The sequence below is a fragment of the Falco peregrinus genome, chromosome 2 (genome assembly GCF_023634155.1).
Source record: "Falco peregrinus isolate bFalPer1 chromosome 2, bFalPer1.pri, whole genome shotgun sequence".
In the NCBI taxonomy this organism is placed as follows: domain Eukaryota; kingdom Metazoa; phylum Chordata; class Aves; order Falconiformes; family Falconidae; genus Falco; species Falco peregrinus.
Window position 1 is genome coordinate 13524730 of NC_073722.1, and position 22831 is coordinate 13547560.

The following is a 22831-nucleotide window of genomic DNA, read 5'->3' on the forward strand; positions in this document are numbered from 1 at the left end:
TTTGATTTCTTTTTTTCCCCTTGTGTGAACTCGGCACCAAGAAGATATAATGATGTGAAGGTCGTGTGTAATCAGGGACAAGGAACAGGGGTGGGGGTTGTAGTACACTGAAGCCCTTGAGGATCTTGTCTGTAACTGGCCGAAGAATGACAGTCTATCTGGCAAGAAACCTTTCCTCTCCACTCTGACTTGTGCAAAATCTTACTTGCATTCCTCAGTTCTGGGGGGAACAGGACAGAGAGCTACTTGTAATTTCTCCCGCTACCTCTTTTCCAGGAGCAGGAAATACCTTCCTGGTAGGTCCAATTCAGGTGCCTCTCTGTTCCTGCTATTGAACCCCAATGTTAGGAGAATGAAGAAACATGAGTAGGTGCCTCATATAGGCTCTGTCAAGCTCCTGAAATTCCTAAATAATATAAAATTTATCATATTTTAATATTTTAGCATGTAGTAAAGAAAAAATTTATTTTTGTGTCTGAGATCACTGGGTGCAGTCTGGTTTTGCCTTTGTTCTGTTAAGAAACAATGTTTTAGAAAAAAGTTACTTTTTTTTTTTTTTTTTAGGTTATCCTACCTTTTCAGGTAGGTTGAGTTAAGGAATTTTCATATACCTAGACTTCTTCCACCCACATGGGTGTGGTGGGATTAGTTTCAGAGCCTGTGTAAGTGCTATGGGAGTTCAAAGCAAGTACTGCTGTTCCTATTTCCACGTCTAAATCACTTGTACCTAGCATACACAGAACTGGAAGCAGGAGGCCTGTGTTCTGGTCTGCTCATCTGGGTCTTCCCAGGGTAGTGCTGGGAAGCAGAAGCTGGATGAAATTACTCTGTAGTACATGGCTGGCCTGTAAGTCTTAACAGAAGCAGTCTGCATTGGATAATAATACGTTCTTTTAAACAATGCTAATAATCAGCGTCCATTCGTGGGATGTGCAAATTGGAATGTACAATGAGTTGCAAGTACAAGGGAGCCTTGATAATTGAGGAACAATTTGCTTAATTATGTTGCTCTTAGTCAATGTATCATTAAAACAATGAAAAAGTTAAATGATTGTTTAATGTTTGACAGTGTCAATATTTTCCAGTTGCACAGAAAATTTAATAGTCAGGATACACGTATTTGGGAAGGAAAAAAGCTACTCTACAATATATATGAATAGGAATTGGATAAGAATTATAAAGACAAGGTTATTTTACAAAAAACACAACACCTCCCCTTTCCCCCAAAGAAACCCCCAAACCAAACAACCACAACTACTTCATTTACTGCACTAAAATAAAAAGCTGGGGTACGTAGGGGCTTAGAGAAACATAGTACCTTTTGTTCCTCTTCATTATTTTTATAGTTGAGGGATCTTCCATTGCAAAAGTAGTGTTTTTCCTGTTGCTTCTCGGCTACTGAGAGGCTCGTTCTTGAGTAGTAATTGATGTGAAATGTTGAAGTGACCTTGGTCAAAAAGGGATGCATGAGTGTAAGTGCTGACTCAGGTTACCCTATTCAAGTAATAACGTACGGGCCTTTAAAACAACAGATTTGTGTTCTTAGCTGTCTTACTGCAGCTGTCAGCATCTTTTCTCTTTCTGTGACCAGAAAACAGGTTAAATAAGGCATTAAATAAGTCATAACTTCTGTTTCCAAGGAATACTTAAGAAATTGATTACCATTTGAAAAAATATAGATTATAAAGACATACGTAAATACTCTGAAACAATTGGTAATATCTAGATGTTCTTATGTCACTGATGTTACAATTTTGAATTAAACCCCTTGACTTTTCTCATCCTCTGTTAGTGAAAATTTTTGGTAGTATTGTAAGACTTTCTCGATCATAGAAAGAATGCTTTGCTTCTATGTTAGCAGATTCTGTGAAGCCACCGGTCAGCTCTTTACAACCATCTGCAGAGTTACCCTTGCCCATCAACACTTCACCGCCTTCCATGCAAGCAGAATCTTCCCTACCTCCTCCTTATCAGCTTATTAACATCCCCCCACTGGAGTCTTCCTCTGGTCAAGAAGATCCTCAAGACTACCTACTGCTAATAAACTGTCAAAGTAAAAAACCTGAACCAATGAGGTAAGTGACATTTTCTCTTAATAACATTTGTATTACAGGCCAAGAATGTGCTAAAAGCACTTTTTTTTACTGCTGAGTCATTGAATATTTGTGTATGTGATCTGCAGGGGAGGAAGCTGTCTGTAATTTTTGCTTTTCTTTCTACACTTGAACTTTTTGCAGCAATAGTAAGTTGTTTGATCAGTGTAGACCCATACTGCATTTTTCAAAAGTGTGGACAGCAATTGCTAATATCAAGTATCAGATAAATGCAGTGATCCAAGCATTTCATTGTAGCTTGGCACAGAGCAGAGAAGTACCCTTTCTTTAGCTGCAGTCTGGTCTCTTTAGTCCAGTATATGGCAAGAAAATGCTTGAAAAATTCAGCCTTTCTCCCTTCTGGTATTTGGTGGTGCAGTTGTGCCAGTTAAAGCTTTCGTGGAAGGGATTCAGTAAAACATGGTCATATTTATTATCACTTGCCAGGTTACCGCATCACTGAACATAGCAATCCTCAAATGGTGTTTGGCTACTACTAACACGGTTCAGACTCTCTCAAACAAGAGTAAAAGATGATTATTTTATGATAACTAAGAATGTAGGAGACTTAAACCACTTAATTTCTGTATCCTGAATTTTAACTTTTTCCAAATAACAGGTATTTAAAAACAAGCTCAAATAAGCTTTATTTCTTACTGAATAAAGAGTACCCATACAGTCAGTTCTCCAGAGAAGTGTTCAATAGGAAATTTTAAGGAAACAATTGAGAACTTATACCGAAATAAATGTTTAAGTATTTATCTAACTTCTACTTTTAACTCAAATAAATGTACAGCATCTCCTGCATAGAAGATATGGTATTTATGGTAGCTACCTGGGAAATATCACTGTGGTTTTTTAGAATGGATCATGGTGGCTATCCCTAGAGCAGGCTGCCCAGGGACTTAATGGACTCTGTCCTATGAGATTTAAAAAAAAAAACAAAAAAAAAACCCACCACAAAAACAAACCAACAACCACATATGAACTTGTCCGGACAAGCTCCAAAGGAGCCTCACCTGACTTTGAAGTTGGCTTTGCTTAGAGGATTGGAAGAGCTGGACCAGATAATCTCTAGAGGTCCCTTCCAACCTTGAGTATTCTGTGGGAGAATTGTATAAATCTCTCTGCTAAGCTTTTTTTCTGCAGTAATTTAAAATAAAATCTGCTGGATTATTTCCAGAAAAATAAACAAAACGTCATATGCAGACAAGTACATGGAAGGCTGAGGAAAGCTTCCTTTGAAAGTGTTTTCATGAGTATTTCACATACTCCCTTAGGGCCATACCTTTTAGTGGCGGTGCCTTCTTCATCAACACCTTGATGCTCTGCCAGTTTTACCTGTGCCATGTGCTCTCCGCTCCCTTGGCATTTTTATCTTGCTCTGTTGTGCCTGAGGAGTTTCCTGCTCAGTTTACTGATGATTACATGGTAGAAAAGTATCCACCCTTTATAGTCTTTCCTATAAAACAGAGGCATGAGCCTACAGTTCCCTCAGAGTATGGAATGTGCAGGTTATGGGGAGCACGGCATGCCCCAAAGCCTCCTGCAAGAGAAGGGGAAACCCAGTGTCTGCTTGCTCAGTGTTAAAGGTTTCAGCGTTTAGTGATATTTAGAAGCTGATGGTGCCAGAGAAGTATGTTGCTGTTCCTGCCAAAAGCTATCAAAAAGTTCAGTATCATTTCTAGAATGGCTTGGTGAAGGAATCTTGATTTCTCATTTCAGCACCCTGGCTCATCAGAAATGCATCTGAGTGCTCATTTACTTCTGCAGGGGGCAGGCACAGAGTGGATTTCTAATAACACCAGATGAAGCATGTTTTTAGGAGTGATGAAGGTTGGGATGTGTAATTGACTTTCTGACCTGAATTCCACAGTTGTGTGATGTGCAGGTTAAGTAGAAGGGAGTGAAGATTGAGGAGACCATAAAAAGGGGTACAGAACACAACAAAGTGTAGAGTCCATGAGCAGTCTGAAAAATCTCTTGAGGAAGACACTGGTGACGCAGGAGAGATGTTCAGGTGTTGGGGAAGGCAGAAGGTCCAGTGGAGATAAAATGCTGAGGGAACTGAGAAAGAACTGAACAAAGTCTTTGGGAGTGTGGAGAATGTTTAAATAAATTATGTTTTTATAGGAATATTTGAGGACAGTCAAACACTGGCACTGTGATTACTTGAGAATTATATGGGCTTAGTGTATTAGATTTAACTAAGTTCACTACATGGCTGTGTCCTTTTATTAAGAGGCTGTAATAATGAAAATGCAGAGTAATAGTTATGCTGAAGTTGCAATTCCACCTTAAAAGGACTGCTTATATTTCATGTCTGGTATAGTAGGTATTCTGCTGGATTTGGGCTGAACTATAGAGGTTATAGAACTTTTCCTGCAGAATTACAGCTTTGTGTATCTGTTAGAGGGCACTCTGTGCACTACTCTAATCCACATCCTTACAGGTGAAAAAAAATATTAAATGGCTGCATTATTTTCCTAATGATTTCCAGGCTTGGAACAATTTATCTGTGTATTTCATACAACCTTTTTTCCTTAGTGTAAAGTGCAAAGTTTAATAGATGTAGTTAAATGTGCAGGTATTGTTACTTGAATGGCTTATTTCTATGACATTTTCCCTTTAGACTTAGAAATTGCTGATTATACAGAGGGAACATTTTCTGTTATAACTTTGCATGTTAACTTTATAGATAATCTGGGAACCACTGAATTTTATTTCAAGACTTTGGGATTCTTTTCCAGGTGAGGCGGGTAACTGAAACATAGAGGAAGTATCTGAGCTGCCTCTTCGAAATTTTTAAGAATTTTAGTGTTTCAGAACTAACAAATAATTGTGAAATGCTTCATTGCTGCATCATGCAATGCACCACATACTGTTGTGAGAATATCTTGGATGCAACGTTTGCAGCTGCAATAATCATGCTGTATTTTGTCTAAAATAGTTATATGCTCTGATCACTATTGACTTGAAAGAGCATTGTTCGACTGTAGCATTTACTGAGATTTTTAAGGTTGGTATTTGGAACCTAAATAAGAAAATGCAGCCAAAGACTGTTTCTAAAACCCCTTTTGTTCTGGCTCATTTGAGAGGTATATTGAAATACTAAATACTGTCTTCCTCATCTTTCTTATGTTTATGAACCAGCCAAGGGTCACCCTTTCTCTCGGAAGAAGGGCAGGAATACCTGCTATTAGAAGATTTTGAAAGTAAAAAGATCCCACTGCAGTGAGTGAACAGTAGCCATTCTTGGAACGCGTGTGAGAAATTAATCACAGCGTCATTAACTTGCCTGAAAATACTGTTTGTTGGAGATGTCTTGCATGGTGTTCTGTGAGTTTTAACAGAAAAAAACTATGTAACTTTCGCTTCCATTTTCTGGAAATAGAGCTGGTTTATTATTTATCTATTCACATTTTTACTGTGCTTGCTGTTTCTGTCCCAGACTGCTGGCACACAAGAGCGGTTTTGCTGCCACTTTGTTCATAGTATTCTGTGTAATCGGTCGTATCGATTCCTGCAGATGGGAAAAGAATCAGCTCAAAAGGATGAGTGCTCAAGCCAGCCCAAATACAGCATATTCAAAAATGGGATGATTACCCCTCAGACTAAAACACTTTAAAAACTTTTTTCCTGGGTCTCTTGTCAACAAGTAGTTTTTAACATGTAGAGGCAAGCTTTTTATTGGGCATCCACTGTCTTAGTATCCCGCCTCTTCTCTGTGCATCTTAAAGTCCAGCTCCTGTAGATAGCAGGCTGTACAGTTACCTTTTCTTGATATGTGGAAAGAGGTGTCCAGTCCTAGCAGTGAGTATGGAATAGTTTGTCCACTTAGTATAATTTGCAGGTGTGTGATGGTCAACGTGTGATAACACTGAATTCATGTCACATTCATCCTCTGCTTATAAATAGTGAGGAGTTTTGTGTTATATCCAACTTAGATATTATTTTAAACTGAAGTGGTAAAATGCCACCAATACTTATCTTAACATTCCATTAACAATGGGTTATTCAAGCCAGTTGACTACTTTGAGCTGTTCTGGAGTGAATGGGGAAAATTAAAATTTTCAGGTAACTTTCCAAAGTGTAGAAGTCAGCAAGCATCCTGCACCTGAAATACTTGGGGGAAGAAAAAAAAAAAAGCAGGAGTAAAGTCTGTCTCTGAAGTCTACTCCTAAACTAAATTTCCTTGAGGTAATGTGAATGAATCAACTATGCATTGTAGATTTTCAGAATTCTACATGGTGTTCTTATCATGATGAGTGGTTAATTATGACTTTTCAAAACTAGTTAAACTTCAGAGGCTGAATTCCCTGTCTTCATTTTGGCATAAACTGCATTTGTGGCCTGTGTTTCAGACTGTCTTCAAACTTCTAGCCTTGCAAAATCAGATTGGTTACAACCCGTTCATATTTTGAAAACTATTTCAGTGGGCACAGAAGTTGATTCCAAAAGATTACTTCTAAAAACATGAAGTAATTCAGAAATGTCCTCTCATAATGAGAAATCTAAGTTGTTGCCATCAGTGAAGAAAATGACAGGCCTGGCTGCCTCATGTGTCATTATTTTTTAAAGTCTTCTGTTTTCACAAGTGCTTGTGGTCAAGAAAGAAGCAGCAGTATTCACTTAAATCCAGAAAACCTCCTAAATACAAAAATTATAGCATTTGTTGCTTACGTCTGATGGGTAATCCTTAAGCACTGGCTTTGTACATGTGCTGTTACTGCATTTTGAGCTTTAGTTATATTCTTCTGTATGCTTTTGTAAGATAAATGTAGTGTTTATATTTTATTTCTGTAGTTTTGGAAATATTTTCATTTTAAAGTATATCCTAGGGGTCTGGAACTAAGAATTTTGGTTCTACAGTTGATTGTCAGTGTCCAGCTTCTCTAGACTGCCCACTTTATTTTTGTAGCTTATAAAATACAGATCATAATCCTTGCCTACTTGCACATGTGAAATACAGTTTTGCGGGACTTTGGTCTGGATGAATACCAGAAAACAGAAGAGTACATCTAGAAAGTGAGGAACCCCTGAATGAATCCTTCAAGTAAAGGGCAAGGGCTGCAGCAGGGGCTGAGCTCAGAGTGTTACTAGTTGCACAGTATGTTCGCAATTTGTTATATACTCTGTAGCCTTAGGTAGTTTCTTCAGTCCTATGTGCTCTGTCTTATTCCAAGTGTGTTAAATTTCCAGTGGTTCATCAGTGAATTTTTAAAGGTTTGAGGCAAAGGAAGTAAATGTCAGCAAACAAGAAATACGTTTTTGATGGTCAGCATCATAAAGGACATGGGAAGTTTCACTTCCTTGGTTGTGTCAAGGATAAACATTTAATGAGAACATTCTCTTCTTTTTCAGGGGTCTGTTAAGCTAAATGCAGATTAAAGTTCAGAGTCACCTAGAAAGCAATTCCAACCACTGAGACAGAATTTAAATCTATGTTTAAAATAGTAACCAGAGCAAAATTAGTGTACTTTTCCTAATGAATGCCCCCCCCCCCCCCAAAAAAAAAAAGCTAATGGAAAAAGGTGATATAATCAAAGCCTGAGAAGAACTCTCATAAGCTGTTCAAACTGATGGAAGACTGTATCTCTGATATTAAACAGAACAAAAACCAGTTGGTTAGGTGAAAGATGTTTTTCTTGACTGCAGATGTCCAGTCGAAGCTAATCGTGTGTGTTCCCTTGATAACTGGCAGGGAGGCACTTTGGGAGTGATTCATTGGGTATAGATGATATCTAAGAAGAACAGATTGTGTTTCACACAGTCCCTGTTTCTCCAATGACGGCAGAGGAACCGTAAATGAATAGCTAAACTGGACTCCTTTCTCCTCAGGTTACCAGAATCCTGGGAGATGAATCCAGCTGCCCCTTAAGAAGGGAAGTTTTGTGCCTTCTTACTCAGAAATTGAAATTTGAATAATAATAAATAATGGTTGTGATCACTTTAAGGTAGAGAGCAACTTAAAATAAGGGGGAAAGAATGTTTCTTGTGTTCCTCAGAAGTTTTACGAACTGCGTGGTCTGGTTGCTTAATAGAGCTTAGTAAGAGTAGTGTAGCAGCTATTCATTGATACGCAGGCATGCTGAAATATTTACATACTGGTATGGTACTGTGGTAATGAAAATACTGTGGTATGATTGATCAGAAAGTGTATGGACTGCATTAACTCCACCTGTGTTAGTATTTTGCAACTCTCTTGACTTTTATTTAAGCAAGGAGTCTGACTGATAGCAGAATTTCTCTGCCTGGAGCAAGGTAACTGGGGAGGTTTACAAAAAAAGAAAAGAAAAAAAAGATTGCAATATGTTTACTTTCCATGTAAGCTTACTGGTACTGGTTAGTACCAGTATTAATGAGTGCTGTTCTCATAAAAGATGGAATTTCTAAAAAAATCAAAGGTAAACTACTGTGTAATTTTATCTAATGACACTGCCTTAACTTGCATTCAAGACAGAAGCACTCTGTTGAACATACATCCTATGGATTGTTTTTTCCCTCCCAAAGAGCATGCTAGCTTCCTCCTGTTTCTGTTCTTATCTCTTATGTCTCGCTCCTTTATGTATTTCAAACTAGTTTTATATGGTCAGTAGATAACTTCAGGCATGCACTTAAGCACGTTACAAGCAGCCATATTTTTTCCTCTTACATTTTTTTTATACTGATTAAAACTAGCAAGTACTGCAAACCCAAGGATTGAGTGTATTATTTTTACCTTTAACAGTGCCATTAAAGTGCTGCAGTTTGCAGCATGGGTTTAAAAAAAAAAATTAAAAAAAAATCTCCCAGCCCCCAAACAAGCTCTGCTCCAAACGGGCGTTGTGATAATCACTTGCTTTATGAAACATCAACTTGTTGTTTAGCTGCTGCTAAAGCTCCACACTTGTGTTATCTGTTTCACATGCATGGATTTGTATGTATATAGTTACTCAGGATCCTTCTTAAGTACTACTGTTTGTTTAATAATTGAGTTCTTGCATTTCATTAAAAAAAAGAACACACAATTGAGACTGATAGACTTTTTGTTTGTATTTTAAGTGTTGTGTTTATTATTTATAGTGTTTGTTTTCTTTATATGTTCATCAACATTTTAATCTTACAATCTTATGTGTAGATCTCATGCTGACTCTGCAAAATCCAGCTCTTCTGAAACAGACTGCAATGATAACGTGCCCTCCCACAAAAATCCTGCTCCATCAGCGAGCAAGCATGCTGTGAATGGCTTTTTTCAGCAGCAAGGTGTCTATGACTCTCCGCCTTCTCGTACTGGACTGACACCGGCAGACTGCAGCCTTTATAACTTGCCCAGGAGTTACTCACAAGATGTTTTACCGAAGGCAGCATCTCCATCTGGGACTGATGCCGAAGGAGAGCAACATGTTTTCAGTACCCCATCAGCAACATCTTCATTAGACGCACAGATGAGACACATCTCCATTAGCTATGACATTCCCCCCACACCTGGAGGTACTTACCAGATTCCACGAACTTTTCCAGACGGAACATTGTCTCAGACTTCAAAACTGGAGACTATTCCAGATATTCCTCCACCTCGGCCACCAAAACCTCACCACGCTGCAGATCGATCTCCTGTGGAAACATGTAGCATTAGTCGCACTGCTTCAGACACTGATAGTAGTTATTGCATCCCTACAGCAGGAATGCCACCCTCGCGCAGTAACACCATTTCAACTGTAGATTTGAATATCTTTCGTAAAGGTAAGTATTTCGTATTTTATCCTGCTCTTCCAGAATTTTTGTGTTAAATGATGCGATCTTGTGATGAGTTACATGATGTGAATTATACAAGTGGGCTGAATGAAATGAGGGGCGTTTCTAGCCTTTAGGAACAAGTGTGTAACCCTTCACAAAGCAGTCTGTAGTTGCAATGTTTAAAGTATGTCAGAAAGAGGAAAAAGATGATTATTAAAGGAAACTGACAAAACAGCAAAGGACAGGACATTAATAAGGGATGTATATGGCACTGTGGCATTCAGTCTTAGCTAAAAATATTTGAAGACCTGGACATATTTATGGTGTCACTCTTCTTTAGAAGTGAGTGAAGCAGTGAAGAACTAATAATATTTTTTTTGTGTGTGTGTGAATAATCTCATATAAGGTGAGTTCAATACTGCCGTTATCAGTCTTCCAGAACAACCGAAGAAACATTAGCTATATAGTGGTCCAAATCTGCAGAAGCTGAAAGTGTTTCATGAGGGTCTTTGGGACTTGGTGTGTACTCAGACTTTGATATCAACCCTGATTTATTGATGGTTGCCACTAACCTTTATTTATTTGCTTGGCATAGATATGCTTACTGCAGTTTTTAAGTGTAATTACAGTTGCTCCTTATAGTCACCTAGATGTTGGTGTTACAGATGTGCTAGTGCAATTTTTTAATTGTTCTTCCTTTAGCAGCTGGTTGTGTATCAGGTCCTAGCAAATCTAGTGGAGCTACTTTTAGTTAAGTGGTTTGGGGTTTTTTTTTCTGCCTGTGGTTTTTTTTTCCCCAGTTCTTATTCTCTCAGATTTAAACTCAAGAAATACAGGGAGAGGTAGAGATTGGGAAGCTGGTATTTATTGGTACAGAGAGCAGTTGTTCTAGTCTTGTTAACCACTCTTGGGCTAAGAGTTTCATTTTTCTTTTCAGGTTCCCAAGGCAGATGGGGATTAGAGTGTTACTTTTGAAGTGAAATTTCAAACTGGTTAGAATCGATGCTAATGTTACGGGGGGGGGGTGGGGGGGGGTGGGGGTTAAAGTTGTGTTAGATACAGAATGGGAGGCTGAAATGAGGAAGGGGCTGGGTCTTCTGGAGGAGGCAGTACACAGAGTGGAAGTGATCATACAGGCACTTGGATGGTATTATCCTGTCTATCATTCATACTGTAGGCTAAGCGTAATAATATGGATAGTTGTTAGTGTTTTAAAATGACAAAGTAACACCCTGAAAGACCTTTCTTTGCTTCACTTATCTTTTCTCATTTTGCTGTTTATAAGTGAGTACTTTCACAGTAAAGCTGAGATCTCCTGAGGCTGACCAGGTAGTCTTTCTGAAAATAATGTTTTAATTTTGCACTTAATAGCAGAAGTGTATATTTTTTCCCCTGAGGTGGAAATCTCCAAAAAACTTCAGAGGTTTTTTCAGAGCAAGGTGGTGGTAAAACCTGGAGTTTGCCCACATTTTCTGTCTTGGCATCAGGAGGGAGGTCATGCCTGTTGCAGGGTAAGGCAGCCTGTCGCCTCCATGGGTGAGTGCGACCTGGGAGGCAGATGACTCACAAAACCCCCTGTCCACCAGAGAAGCAGCCACAAAGCTGAGGACCTCCTTAATGTGAAGTGCCAACAGTCAGGATCCTGGAAATGGCGAGATCTTTGGTTCTGTAGCAGTTTGTTCAAACAGAGTCTGTGGAGACCACACTGGGGAGTTGAGAGCAGAGATTCACCTGTTCCTGCAACAGATTTGAATCAGTACTTATCAAGGTTCAGTCAGAAAACTTTTCTCCAGACCCTAAATTACATCTGCTGTTTGTTTATTTTAGAACAGGTTTTTCATGAGGGCCCAGTATCTCAAAACCTACTGTTGCACTAAATTTTTACACCTGCCTATTTGACAGGAAGGCTGCTGCTGCTTTGAAAGGGAGAATTACTTTTTCTTTTCTTGCCATGGAAAAATGCCACTGTAAGAGCTTCAAGTTGTGACTGATGAGTGCTATGTTTGTTTGTGAATACAGTTCTTTTGCATATACAGATAAAATCTATGGGCCACAGCTTCAGGAGGTGTGTTTGTATGCTCTCAGAAGCAGACAGTAAACAACAACAGACTCTGGATGCCTGGTGCCAAGTGACAGGAACAGGAATGATAAATAGCAACTTTCTCTTCTTGTTTCTTTAGAAATTAGTTCTCAAGACTGTTATGATATTCCACGAACGTTTCCGAATGACAGATCTAATTCATTGGAGGGCTTCCATAACCACTTTGTAAGTATGACTTGATCTAATGAGAGGCGACAGTGACAGTGCTTGAATGCTCTTTGTTCCCATGTAAAAAAAAAAAAAAAAAAGGCAAGCTGTACGGTGTTTGTGGTTTTTCAGTTTCAGTAGAATATATTAATCTGAGTAGATTAGGTTAAAAAACTCATATGATTCATAGCTGATTGCATAACTTATTTTGTTAAAGGAAATATATGTTAATTCTAGAAAAACAGAAGCATGTTGACAGTGGGAAGTGTTTCAAGTGAAGAACTAGATGAAAATTATGTCCCAATGAATCCCAACTCTCCTCCACGACAGCATTCCAGCAGCTTCACTGAACCCATCCAGGAAACAAACTATGTACCAATGACACCAGGCACGTTTGATTTTCCGTTATTTGGAAAGCAAGTCCCTCCTCCTGCTCACATGGGTTTCAGGTCCAGTCCAAAGACCCCTCCCAGACGGTCAGTACCTGTTGCAGAATGTGAGCCACCGCCAGTGGATCGGAACCTCAAACCAGACAGAAAAGGTGAGGAAAATATCCAATAGAAGTTGATTTTTATCATCTAAGAAAGTAACACAGCTCTCCCAACTTCTGATTTATGGAAAATGATAATAATTTTAGAAATTATTTTTATCCTATGAGACAGCCATAACATAAAGGAATCCTTTTTAACCATATTAAATCATTCAATAACAATGCCAAATAGAAGCATAGGTTTAAATTTTATTGCTCTAGTTACTAATGAAAAAATGACACAGAACTGCTAACACTCAGAAGTAGGAGTTTTGATCCTTACACACAGAAGGCAGTTAGCCGATTTGTGATGGAGAGAGCACACGAGGCATTGGATAGAATACACATTTATGGCTGTAACAATGCTTGGTACAGGATCAGTACACATTTCATTTTATGAAGTGAAAGTTAAAAATAACTATTAGGTGTTTGGTTTTGATGTAAATATTGTTAGAAGAAATCAGTTGTTACAACAAGAATGAGTTGTATACTGTGCTGCTTTTTAGTCCTACTCAAAGTATGCAATGATGTTACAAATTTTTACATAGAATAATTCTTACAAATGTGTTCAAATGAAGAAAGAATTAGATTGAAGAAGTAGTGTTTACTATTAAATAGGTAATCGTAAGTCCTCATTTCGGTGTGTAAAAGCAAGGGAAATCACTTGATCTTGGAACTGCTTAATACTTAAGTGTTAGTGGCCAAACTGCTTAATACTTAAGTGTTAGTGGCCACACGTGGCAGTCACAAAAGACGTTTAATATGCATGTGGGCTATGAGGTTACCATATGTATTTTCCTTGGGATCCAAATGGGAGGAGGGAACTTCTAATTCAAGCCAGCTCTTATGGTATGTTTGCTTTATCACAGGAGCTGGGTTCCATGCTTATATTGAAATTTGTATAAAATGTGGTAGGTGAAAATTTCCTTGCCTTCATAGAGTGTGGTAGATTAAACAAAGTCATAAAGCAAAAGGAAAACTAGCTTTATGTGGAAATATTTTAAACTGCTGAATGTGTGGAAGATTACTGTTGAGTTTGAGGAAGCTGCAACAACTTCAATGATAAAATTGAAAAATCTCCAAATTTTAGATGGCCCCTTCAAAGCTGTCCAAAAAAAAAAAAAAAGGTCTTGAATCTGGTGTGTACTGGATTTACTTTTCCTTAAAATAAGGATTATTTGGGTGACTGGTGTTCTTAAGAAACAAAGATACTGTGCTCTGTCCGTAAGAGATATTTGTATAGAGAATCGCTAATAAATAGCTTAGACTTTTCAGTTAATCTAAGATGTTTCTATCAGCCAGCATATCAGAAATACAGGTAAACGTTTGAGGAACTTATTTCCATACTATACAGTTTTTCAGACAAGATAACTTTCTTGTAGAAGTGGGAACTAAAGAACAGTAGGTCAAATATCTGCACTACTTTGTATTCGAGTAAGCCCTATTTTTAAAACTAAGTCCTTAAAAAAATCGGTATTTACATTGAGAATGGATGGCTTCATTTTGGGGAAAACTCGACAGCAAATATTCAGATGATCCAAAATATTCACTAACTAAACCTTTAAGTATATTTACCACTAAGTGAAAACAGCCTGTCATTAAGTGAAGTAGACAATACCATCATGGTATAGATGATCTTGGTGTAAAGTGGGAAGTACCATGTCTCATTCTGGCTGTCCATCTCCAGGAAACAGTGCATGGCCTTTTTCAAGACCTTGGCTCTCTGCTTGTGTCTTACTGTTTCCATGTTACCAGACAGTAGTTTTGTTTAGTTTTTAAGAAATACTGGCTAGTAACAGATTGATGAAAGACAATATTGGAAAATATTCTCAAAATAAACACTGAACTGCTTTAAAATATTTTCCCTGACTGGCCAGTTTGTGCATTTTACTGATAAACTGTTTGACCTTCAAAAGTAACAGATTTCTGTGTTGAAAAGCTGCTCACTTTAGCAGTGCAAAGCAGTCACACAGATGTCTGCTGGGGCAGCATTGCTGCTCTTGCATCTCTTGTCTTGAAACTGAATTAGTGTCTTAGATTCTAAAAGTGGCATGTAAGGCTCCTGCTTTGCTCCTATCCTCAAATGCTTTACAGCTAGAAAGGACTTAGCTAACCTCAGGGAAAAGATATTTTTTTTCCTCCTTTTTTAAGATGTACTAACATACCTCTTAATGAGTGTAGAGTGACTGGCTGGTTTTTTTGCCTGTAGACTTTTAGAAGCTGTTATAGCTGTGAAATAATGAGATTATTTAATATAATTTAGAAGAGAGAGTAATTTTACAGTAAAACTGTCCCCAAAAGTAAGTATTGTATAGTAAAAGCTTAGGGGCTGGAAAAAAAAAATTTGTGAAGATCTTGAGCTACAAAGAATGGTAATGATTCTGATTTATCACTAAGGGTTTTTATCTTGGCAACATACACATGCACAGAGGCTCACTCAAATTTTATCAGGTGTGTTACTGTGAGTTTCCCATTGTTGTGAAAAGCAGATACGACACATCAGGATGGTAATATATTCCCATTTTAGTAGTTGAGTTCTCCATGCAAATAACTTCTTCCAGAGATACCTTTGGGGAAATAAAACTGCAGTTCCTTTTGTATTAAAATACAATAAAACTCCTGGTTTTGTGGATCATTACCTAACTAAAATGAGCATGGAAAAGCAGCACAGTAGAATACAAAGCACAGCTTTCAAGTTCCTGTAGCAACTTCTATTATCAGGTTGTTTCTGCTTATATAAATGTACTATAACGATCTTCTGCTACAAATAAGTGCACGGAAAGCATTAAGTTGGCTGTTATCCTCAGTAAAACTTAGCAAGACATAAAAAGGGAGTAAATGGTACACAAAATAGCTACCTCCTAGGTATTGCTTCTTTAATTTTAATATTTTTTTTAAAATATGCAATTGGTTCAAGAGTTTCTGTTGAAAGACTACTGCTGCTTCTCTAAAAGATGGTATTACTGCAGAGATCAAGTGTGTCGGTGATAAGGCCTCTAGGTATATGAGGGCCCATCTCATGTTCTGTCTGAAGAAGCTGCTGTATCTTTTTTTTTTCCCCCATCCCTCCCCCCCCCCTCCCCCCCCCTTAGATACAGATTCCTGAAAAAATAGTGTTTGCACTGCATCCAAGTAACAATCCCTTTTTGGTAGCTGTCCCTGTTACTGAGAAGTATCACCATCACCTTTCATGTGAGCGTTAGCTCTAGCTCAGTAATGTTTCTGTGGGCCAGGGAAGTTTATGATAAAAATAAAAGTCAGTGATAAAAATGCGTTTGACAGAAAAATAATGCAGTAAAACTAGCACATAAAGAACACACTGCTTTTTGTTGTCATGTATATGCTTAGCATCTCTATTTTCTTCTGGTTTAAGGGTTTACTGCTTGCAGACAGTATACTTTGACAAGGGTAGAAAATGGAGGGCTCAGCGATGGCAGTGGCCATGCTGTTGCATACAGACTGCTGCTCTCCCCTCTGCTGTTCTGTTTTGTAAACCTGAGATGAAACAGATACTCTGTTACTTCTGATTCTGCTGTCTTTGAAGAGTAATGCATCAGGCAGCAAGGATCTGGCAGTCTGTCTATCGACAGTAGTGACTGTTATGTGTATGTCTCCACAGATCTGATATAAGCACATGACATTCTGGATACTTTATCAAGTTGTTAAAATTCTTCAGATTTGTAAGAGCAGGTACAGTTACATACAAGTAGTGACTGTGACAGAGGACTGAGTCATGAAAAATCAAGAACATGGGTAAACTAAATTCTGAGGGAGGGTACTTGCGCAGCCCACCTGTGGGAGCAGCCTGGGCCAGGAGCCATGGTGACCTATGGGATACCCTCTGTCTTTTTCCACCAGTTTCTAGAAGAACTTTGGTTTAGACTATGGGTTAAAAAAGAATATTTTTTTTTTAAATAAATATATAGCATTGCGATTACGCTACATTTTCATGTAGTTTTATTTTTCTAGCTCACAGCTGCTTCTGTAAATGCGGGGAGCTTCCAGTATTTTCTGGAAGTCTTGAAAGTAATTTCAAAACACGGTGTTGGCTTCTTGCCCCAATACCTTGAATCAAAGCACTTTACTATTTCTTTAGAGAAGCATACCAAAAGGTAAGTGATATACTGCTTGGGACAAAATGGAGACTGTTTGGCAGGTGCTTTTCTGCATTCACTTGTAATTGAATGACAAAAATAATCTCTCTTTTAATTTGTTTGTGGTTGTTTGATTTTTTTTCCCTGGGGTGCTATTTCTTTTATTATAAAGAACCATTGTGTATATTGTGTTTCTGCTTTTTCGCTGCTTTAGCTTGCCACAGTTGCATGTAGTCATGACGCTACATTGGAAGCATTATTGCTAGCAAAAGGCTTCAAGCGGAATAAATAATTGCATCCATCCGTGCAGTTGGGTCTTACTCTCTGAATCGGTGAAAGACTGACTGGTTCTGCCACAGAGTGGTTATGTGACATTTGTTTTTACAGTCACATGTTCCTTCTTCAAAATAGTGTTTATCCAAGAAGGAGTGGTAGATTTAAAGATGCCCAAATGCAGTGAGGTGAGGACTCGGATAGCTAAGACAGAAAAAACAGCCAGGTTTTCTTCTGCTCCACCTTGTACTTTCCCTGGGGCTCTGCAGAGTATCTGAATAGGGTTGTGATGTGAGGCAGTAGATCCTGTGTTCTCCATCCTGCTGACAGCCTGCAGGACTGTAGTGGACGTTTCGGCACTCCACAGGGACCACTGTCTAGCAAGACAGGTCCCAGGTGGCTGTGCTGTCAGCCCACAAGAAGTTTTTAAGGCCTGACAGAGGTCTGTGAGTCTAAGTGACCTCAGTCTTCAGTACAAATGTGACATAAGCCAGAGATCAAGGAAAGTGCATGGTCAAAAATAAAAGGGGATAGGATGTGAATTGTTTTTTATGGATCAGGAGGAAGCATTTGAGTGATGCAGCATTTGAGATGGGGGTGCTTGTCTTTGAGCCTCCTGCCCTGTGATTTCTTTCCATGAGTAGGAGGGTGGAGTTCATGATCTTAAAGCAAGACTTTAAGACTAAAAACTAGAAAATAATAATAATGTAGAAATACTTGTTTAGGAGCTGTCCAGAAGGACTCCTTATAGCTACGTTACTTTTAGTATGTGTGTATATATCTCATCTGTGATGTTCAGAGGTCTTAAGAAATAAGTGCTTCCCATCTTGACTGACAAAACTTATTGTTTCAATATCTGAATCAAACAGGTCGTTCAGTGATGGAATTGGTGATGGCAGAATTTGGAGTTTGATGTCCTACGTACTGTAACTTGGTAACTTCTCTTTTCTGAGGGGCAGCATGTCTCTGTCCCAAAATGGGTTCTGGAACCTTAAAAAGGTTCTGGAAAGAAATATATGAACCGTAGGCATGTGGCTGAATTAAGAATTCATGACCATGATGGAATGAAAATAAAAAGTTAAATCTCATTCACTTGGCTGTAGTGTAACACTGCCATTTTTAGAATGTTTTTGATTCATAGCACTTAAAAACAATTTACAAGAGAGTTCAGTTTAGCACAGATCCAAGTTCAGGGTCATGGGGAGCTGTGACAGAACAATGCATTCGAGATCACTAAGCAGATTGCTGATAGAGAGTGTAAAGATCTTGGGATTCACAGCTTACAACATGGTACTGGACTTTGCTCCATTTGTCCTGATTGTATTTGCCCAAATATTGTCAGAGTTTAATTGCATTCATGATTATTTAAACAAATTTTCAGCCCTAGTTTTGGGTTGGTTTAGACAGATTATTTTGCTGATAGTAAAAATAACCAATAGGTAGCGTAGTGCATCTTCATCTTTGTATTTTTTACGAAAAATTTATCTTTCAACAAAAATATATCAACATTTAGTATTACATGCTTCCTGCAACCTGAGTCCATACAATTGCTTTTAAAAGAGGCTGCTGCTTGGCCCTGGTAATTTTCAGCCCAGCAAGTGGTAAATTAGGATTAGAGACAGTGAGTGATGCACACATTTCTTTTCATGCCAGCAAAATACCTCATTGCACCTTGAAAAACAAAAGACAATAAACAAAAGGAAACCAAGGTAGAGGAAAGATATTCTCACTGAGTCAGGAGTTGTGATTGTTTTAAAAACGTTAAAAATTTTATCTAGTTGTTTTTCTTGTAGATTTGTCTCATTTAAGGTGTTACAAGACATAATTTATGTGGTTATACCACAAATGCGTGGACCGTTTATAAAAAAATGTGGCTGTATCTTTGCCACGACTACTCATGAGCATCTCCCAAACAGATTAACTTCATAGAAAATTCCAATTTTCTTTCTTTAAGAGCACAGGACCACTTTGAAGAGGTACTTGTGTACAGGGCTTTCATGTGGCAGTAAAGCATTTGCCACGTTCTGGCCCCTGTAGGACTCCCTGTGATGCTGCTAGATGACTGACATAATCACCTGTTGTTGTAGTGTAGTATGATGCTGTAAAAATCCCAAGCAAAGTAGGCGGTAGTTAGGGAATTTAAGAACTCTAATTAATCGTGAAGTTCCTAGTAAACAGTTCCCTTGTTAAATATTTACATGTTTGAGTGTCTGAGTTGGTCAGTGTGAACATACTGCATGTCCTGATACAGCAGGAGCACCGCACCATCCTGAAATAAAACTTCAGGAAAACACTTAAGGCATTTGTGACAACAGGAGCTGACAATTCTTTAAAAATAATAGTAATTAGAAGCTGGCAGCACTGCAGTGTTCTACACTATCATGGTTGTCTTGGGTATTCTTAAATAAAGGATCACTCATTTTCTCAGGCTTTAGGACAAGTAGGCATTGAAAAATTTTGAATGGTGATTTTAATCAGCAGCAAGAACTGAACTGAAGATCTGGTTTCACAACAACTTTTCTGAACAGAAGTACTGTTTATTTTGCTTTTAAGAAATCCATGTGTTTAATCCTTCCATTTACTCTTGGAAGCTATACCTCCTGTTCATTCCATTTTGGAATTTAAAAAAATAAAATTTTTGGGGGTGTTGTGGTGCTTCCTCAGAGTTCTTAAGGCAGACTGAATACAAATTTATTGATTTTATTTTTTTCTGGTTTTTTTTCCCCCACAAGCTCCAAAGACTCAGTTTAGCTGAAAACTGTGTTTCCTCCATAGCTGTACTAAATCACTTCTACAAGGTTAGTTTTTACTTAATAGCTTTAAATGAATTTTATGCAGCTCCTTGATATGATAAATCAGTTCTTAACTTGCAGCTGTGACTTGTCTTATAAAACCTTGAAACAACAGGTAATTTCAGGTAAAGAATCCATTGGATGGCTGCATTGCAGGTGCAAAGGAAGGTATGGTTTATTGTTCTAAAAAAATGTAAACATAGGAGCTTTCCGAAGACAAAACTGCAAGACTTGCTCTGACACTAACGGTAGAGATGGTGGTGTTGAATTCCAGAGATGCTAGGTAGAGCAGGAACAAGAGAACATGGATAATAAAACCCTATTTTTTTTCTTCCTTACATACAATTTTTCTTTTCTTCTCCATGTGCTTAATGCCTTTTTAAGGAAACACAGGTTTTGATATACATATTGTCATGCTATTCCCTTGGCTTTTCAAAATAGACTTAATGTTAGGGTTGGGTTTTTTTCCAGTGAGCAAGTTTTTTGGTTTGGGGGGGGGGGGGGGGGGGGGGGGGGTGGTGAGTGTTTGGGGGTTTTTTGGGGGGGGGGGTGGTTGTTTTTTAAAGGTGAGGTGAGGAGCGATCCCTTGGCCTTTCATGAATCTTAGTGCCACTTTAAACTACTAATCAATAAACACTCCAGAACACTGTCTTAGAACACTTTGCTATTGAATGCTTTTAGTTCATCATGCTTCAGGGGCTTTTAAAATACAGACATGTGGAGTTACTCACAAATTAGAGCAATCAAATAGTATTTGAATGATTAATAGCTTTGGTATTCTCTGAATAGTTTTTATGGCATTTGGCAAATATTTTATGAATACCAGTGAACCTTAGCTGTCAGATGCAGTTGGACTTCTCTATAATCAGATATTTTTTCCAATTCACTCTTAATTTCTTGAGTGTTCAAAGTACCAGTGCTCTGAGAAAAGTGCTTTTGAGAAGATAAAGACACCTAAGAAAACTGGAGAGCCTCTCTTTAGGTGCTTTTTATATTTCATAATATTGAAAGAATAAGTTGATTTCAGTTTGGTTTTACTGTCCTAAAGAGACTATTTATCACCATCCATGTGGTATCACTGACCCAAACTAAGCACATTATTGATATTCCTGTTTGTTGCTGGATACCGGTATGGAAATAGATACGAATGTTTTATAACTAAATACATGTTTTTAATTAGAAGTACCTTGGCAGGAAATAGTCTTAATAAAAACAGAGATGAAAAAGCAAATGCAGGATATCTGTAGAGCTCTGTGCTGAAGACCGTGTACTTGGGAATCAGAGTTCATTGGGGTGAGGAAGAGAAGGAAAGGGGGAGTTTATTCTGCAGAATTGAAAACCAAATAATAAACCCTGTGGGAGTAAGGCCATGAGCTTCAGGCTTGTTTTTTAAAGGAAAAGCCTACCATGTTTCTGAGAACTGGAATTCTTGGACCTCAGTGCAAATTTCAGTTTCCTCTAATTACAGAGAAAATGGGGAAAGGTGCGTATTTTTTAAAGGAAACAAAGACTGCTGTTGGTTATGTCTCTCAAAGTACTTTCATGGATGTGGGGCACTTACGTGGCTGTTTTTGCCTTTTACTCTCCCCCTCCTATTCCAAGTAAAAGCACTGCTCTAGCATTCCTGCGTCTGATCTTCTTGTCCCATGAGGATTAGTCCTGTTGGCCAGGAAACAGCATTAACAGGTCATGCATTTCTTAAATTTTATGTCACGTTAGTAGATTTACCTTAGAAAACTTAAGCTGGTATTTAAGTAGAGCATTGCCCTCTTTCATGAGGATATTTGCAGTTTCCTGATGTAAAATCCTTTACCAGCAAGCCATGGAACAAGCAGCCAGTTGGAAAAGAAGCGTTCTTAGAAATCTTGTCTAGTACTACTCCTTCAAGGCAATAGCCTGAAAACAAATGAGGCTCTACAGTGAGTGGTTTACGTCCTCAAAACCAAAAATGTTTAAGACCCACTTACTCTGATGCAGGAATTTGCTCCAGTGGGGACCCCTTTTTTCCCCCCTAGCATTATATTCCAAGTGTTTTATGAAAAACAAAAAGAGAGAATGCATTAGCCAGTGGAAAAATCAAAAGGTTTTTCAGTTTAAACCGTTATTTGAAACGAAATCAAACATGTGAAATGGACTCTTCTCCTGATGACTTCTCAGACAAAGGCAGCATTGACACACACTGAAATGCCAGGAGCAGAATTCATGCTGTCTGAGTGCACTCTAATGCTAGATCCATAATTGCTTTTTCTGCTTGGCAGTTTTTACAAGCAGCCATTTGTTAGAAAAATAGACTTCATTAGTGATTTTTTCAGCTCAGAGTGCCCTTGTACAGTATTTGTCTGATAGAACGTGCAGAAGCTGAGCTTCTCCCTTTCCTGGCTGTAGCGCTTTGCATTTCACAGGTGGTGACTTGACTGAACAGTGAAAACATCTAATTTTCACTTCTTGTTTGGTTGGTTTCACTTGCCGTAACTTATTTGGGTTTTTTTTCCCCTTGGTAGGTTTACATCCAGTGGTGTTGCAATACAACTTACTTCCTTTTCGGGGGGGTGGGAGGGAGGAGAAATACATCTGAAAAAATATTATTTTTTTTACCCAGATTTCTCTTTCCCAGAACAGGTGTGTAAATTTAAAGTATTGTCTTATGTGAGTGCCTAAACTGAGGTAAATTTGGGCTTGTGAGCCTAAACCACAGGAAATGTGTTCCTCAGTATTGCTGGCACTGGAACACTGTGTGGAGCCAGGCTTTCCAGAGACCTACTGTCCTTCCACCTTCACTAAGCTGATCTGAAGAACAGCCCTATGACACTTCACCTTTAGTGATTATTTCTGAATAGAAAAGATCTTGGAAACCAGTCTGCTGTACAGGTGTAAGGCGTGTTCTCCTCCATATTATATTCAGCTCATCGCTTCTCGGAGGTGCTAGGACGTGCCCTCCGTGAAATTTAGTGAAGTTACCTGGGAGCAGCGCCAGAAATTTCAGTCACAATTCTTAGAGATACAAAGTTCTAAAACCATATATATATATATATATTTCTGTTCACAGATCTGGCTTAAGATAGTGACAGAACTGTTGATTTTTA

At 38.3% G+C, this 22831-nt stretch overlaps 1 protein-coding gene across 9 annotated transcripts in view; it reads left to right on the forward strand.

The window, feature by feature from the left end:
* GAB1 (GRB2 associated binding protein 1) overlaps positions 1 to 22831 on the forward strand; it is a 101289-nt gene that overhangs the window by 67616 nt on the left and 10842 nt on the right. For 3 of the 9 annotated variants that reach the window (XM_055795219.1, XM_055795221.1, XM_055795226.1), the window contains exons 3-6: positions 1859 to 2075; positions 9214 to 9818; positions 11993 to 12078; positions 12298 to 12601. In XM_055795219.1, the coding sequence (XP_055651194.1) occupies positions 1859 to 2075; positions 9214 to 9818; positions 11993 to 12078; positions 12298 to 12601 (1212 nt within the window). The remainder of the gene's footprint in view (positions 1 to 1858; positions 2076 to 9213; positions 9819 to 11992; positions 12079 to 12297; positions 12602 to 22831) is intronic. The other 6 variants (XM_055795220.1, XM_055795222.1, XM_055795228.1 and 3 more) reach the window with 3 other exon arrangements.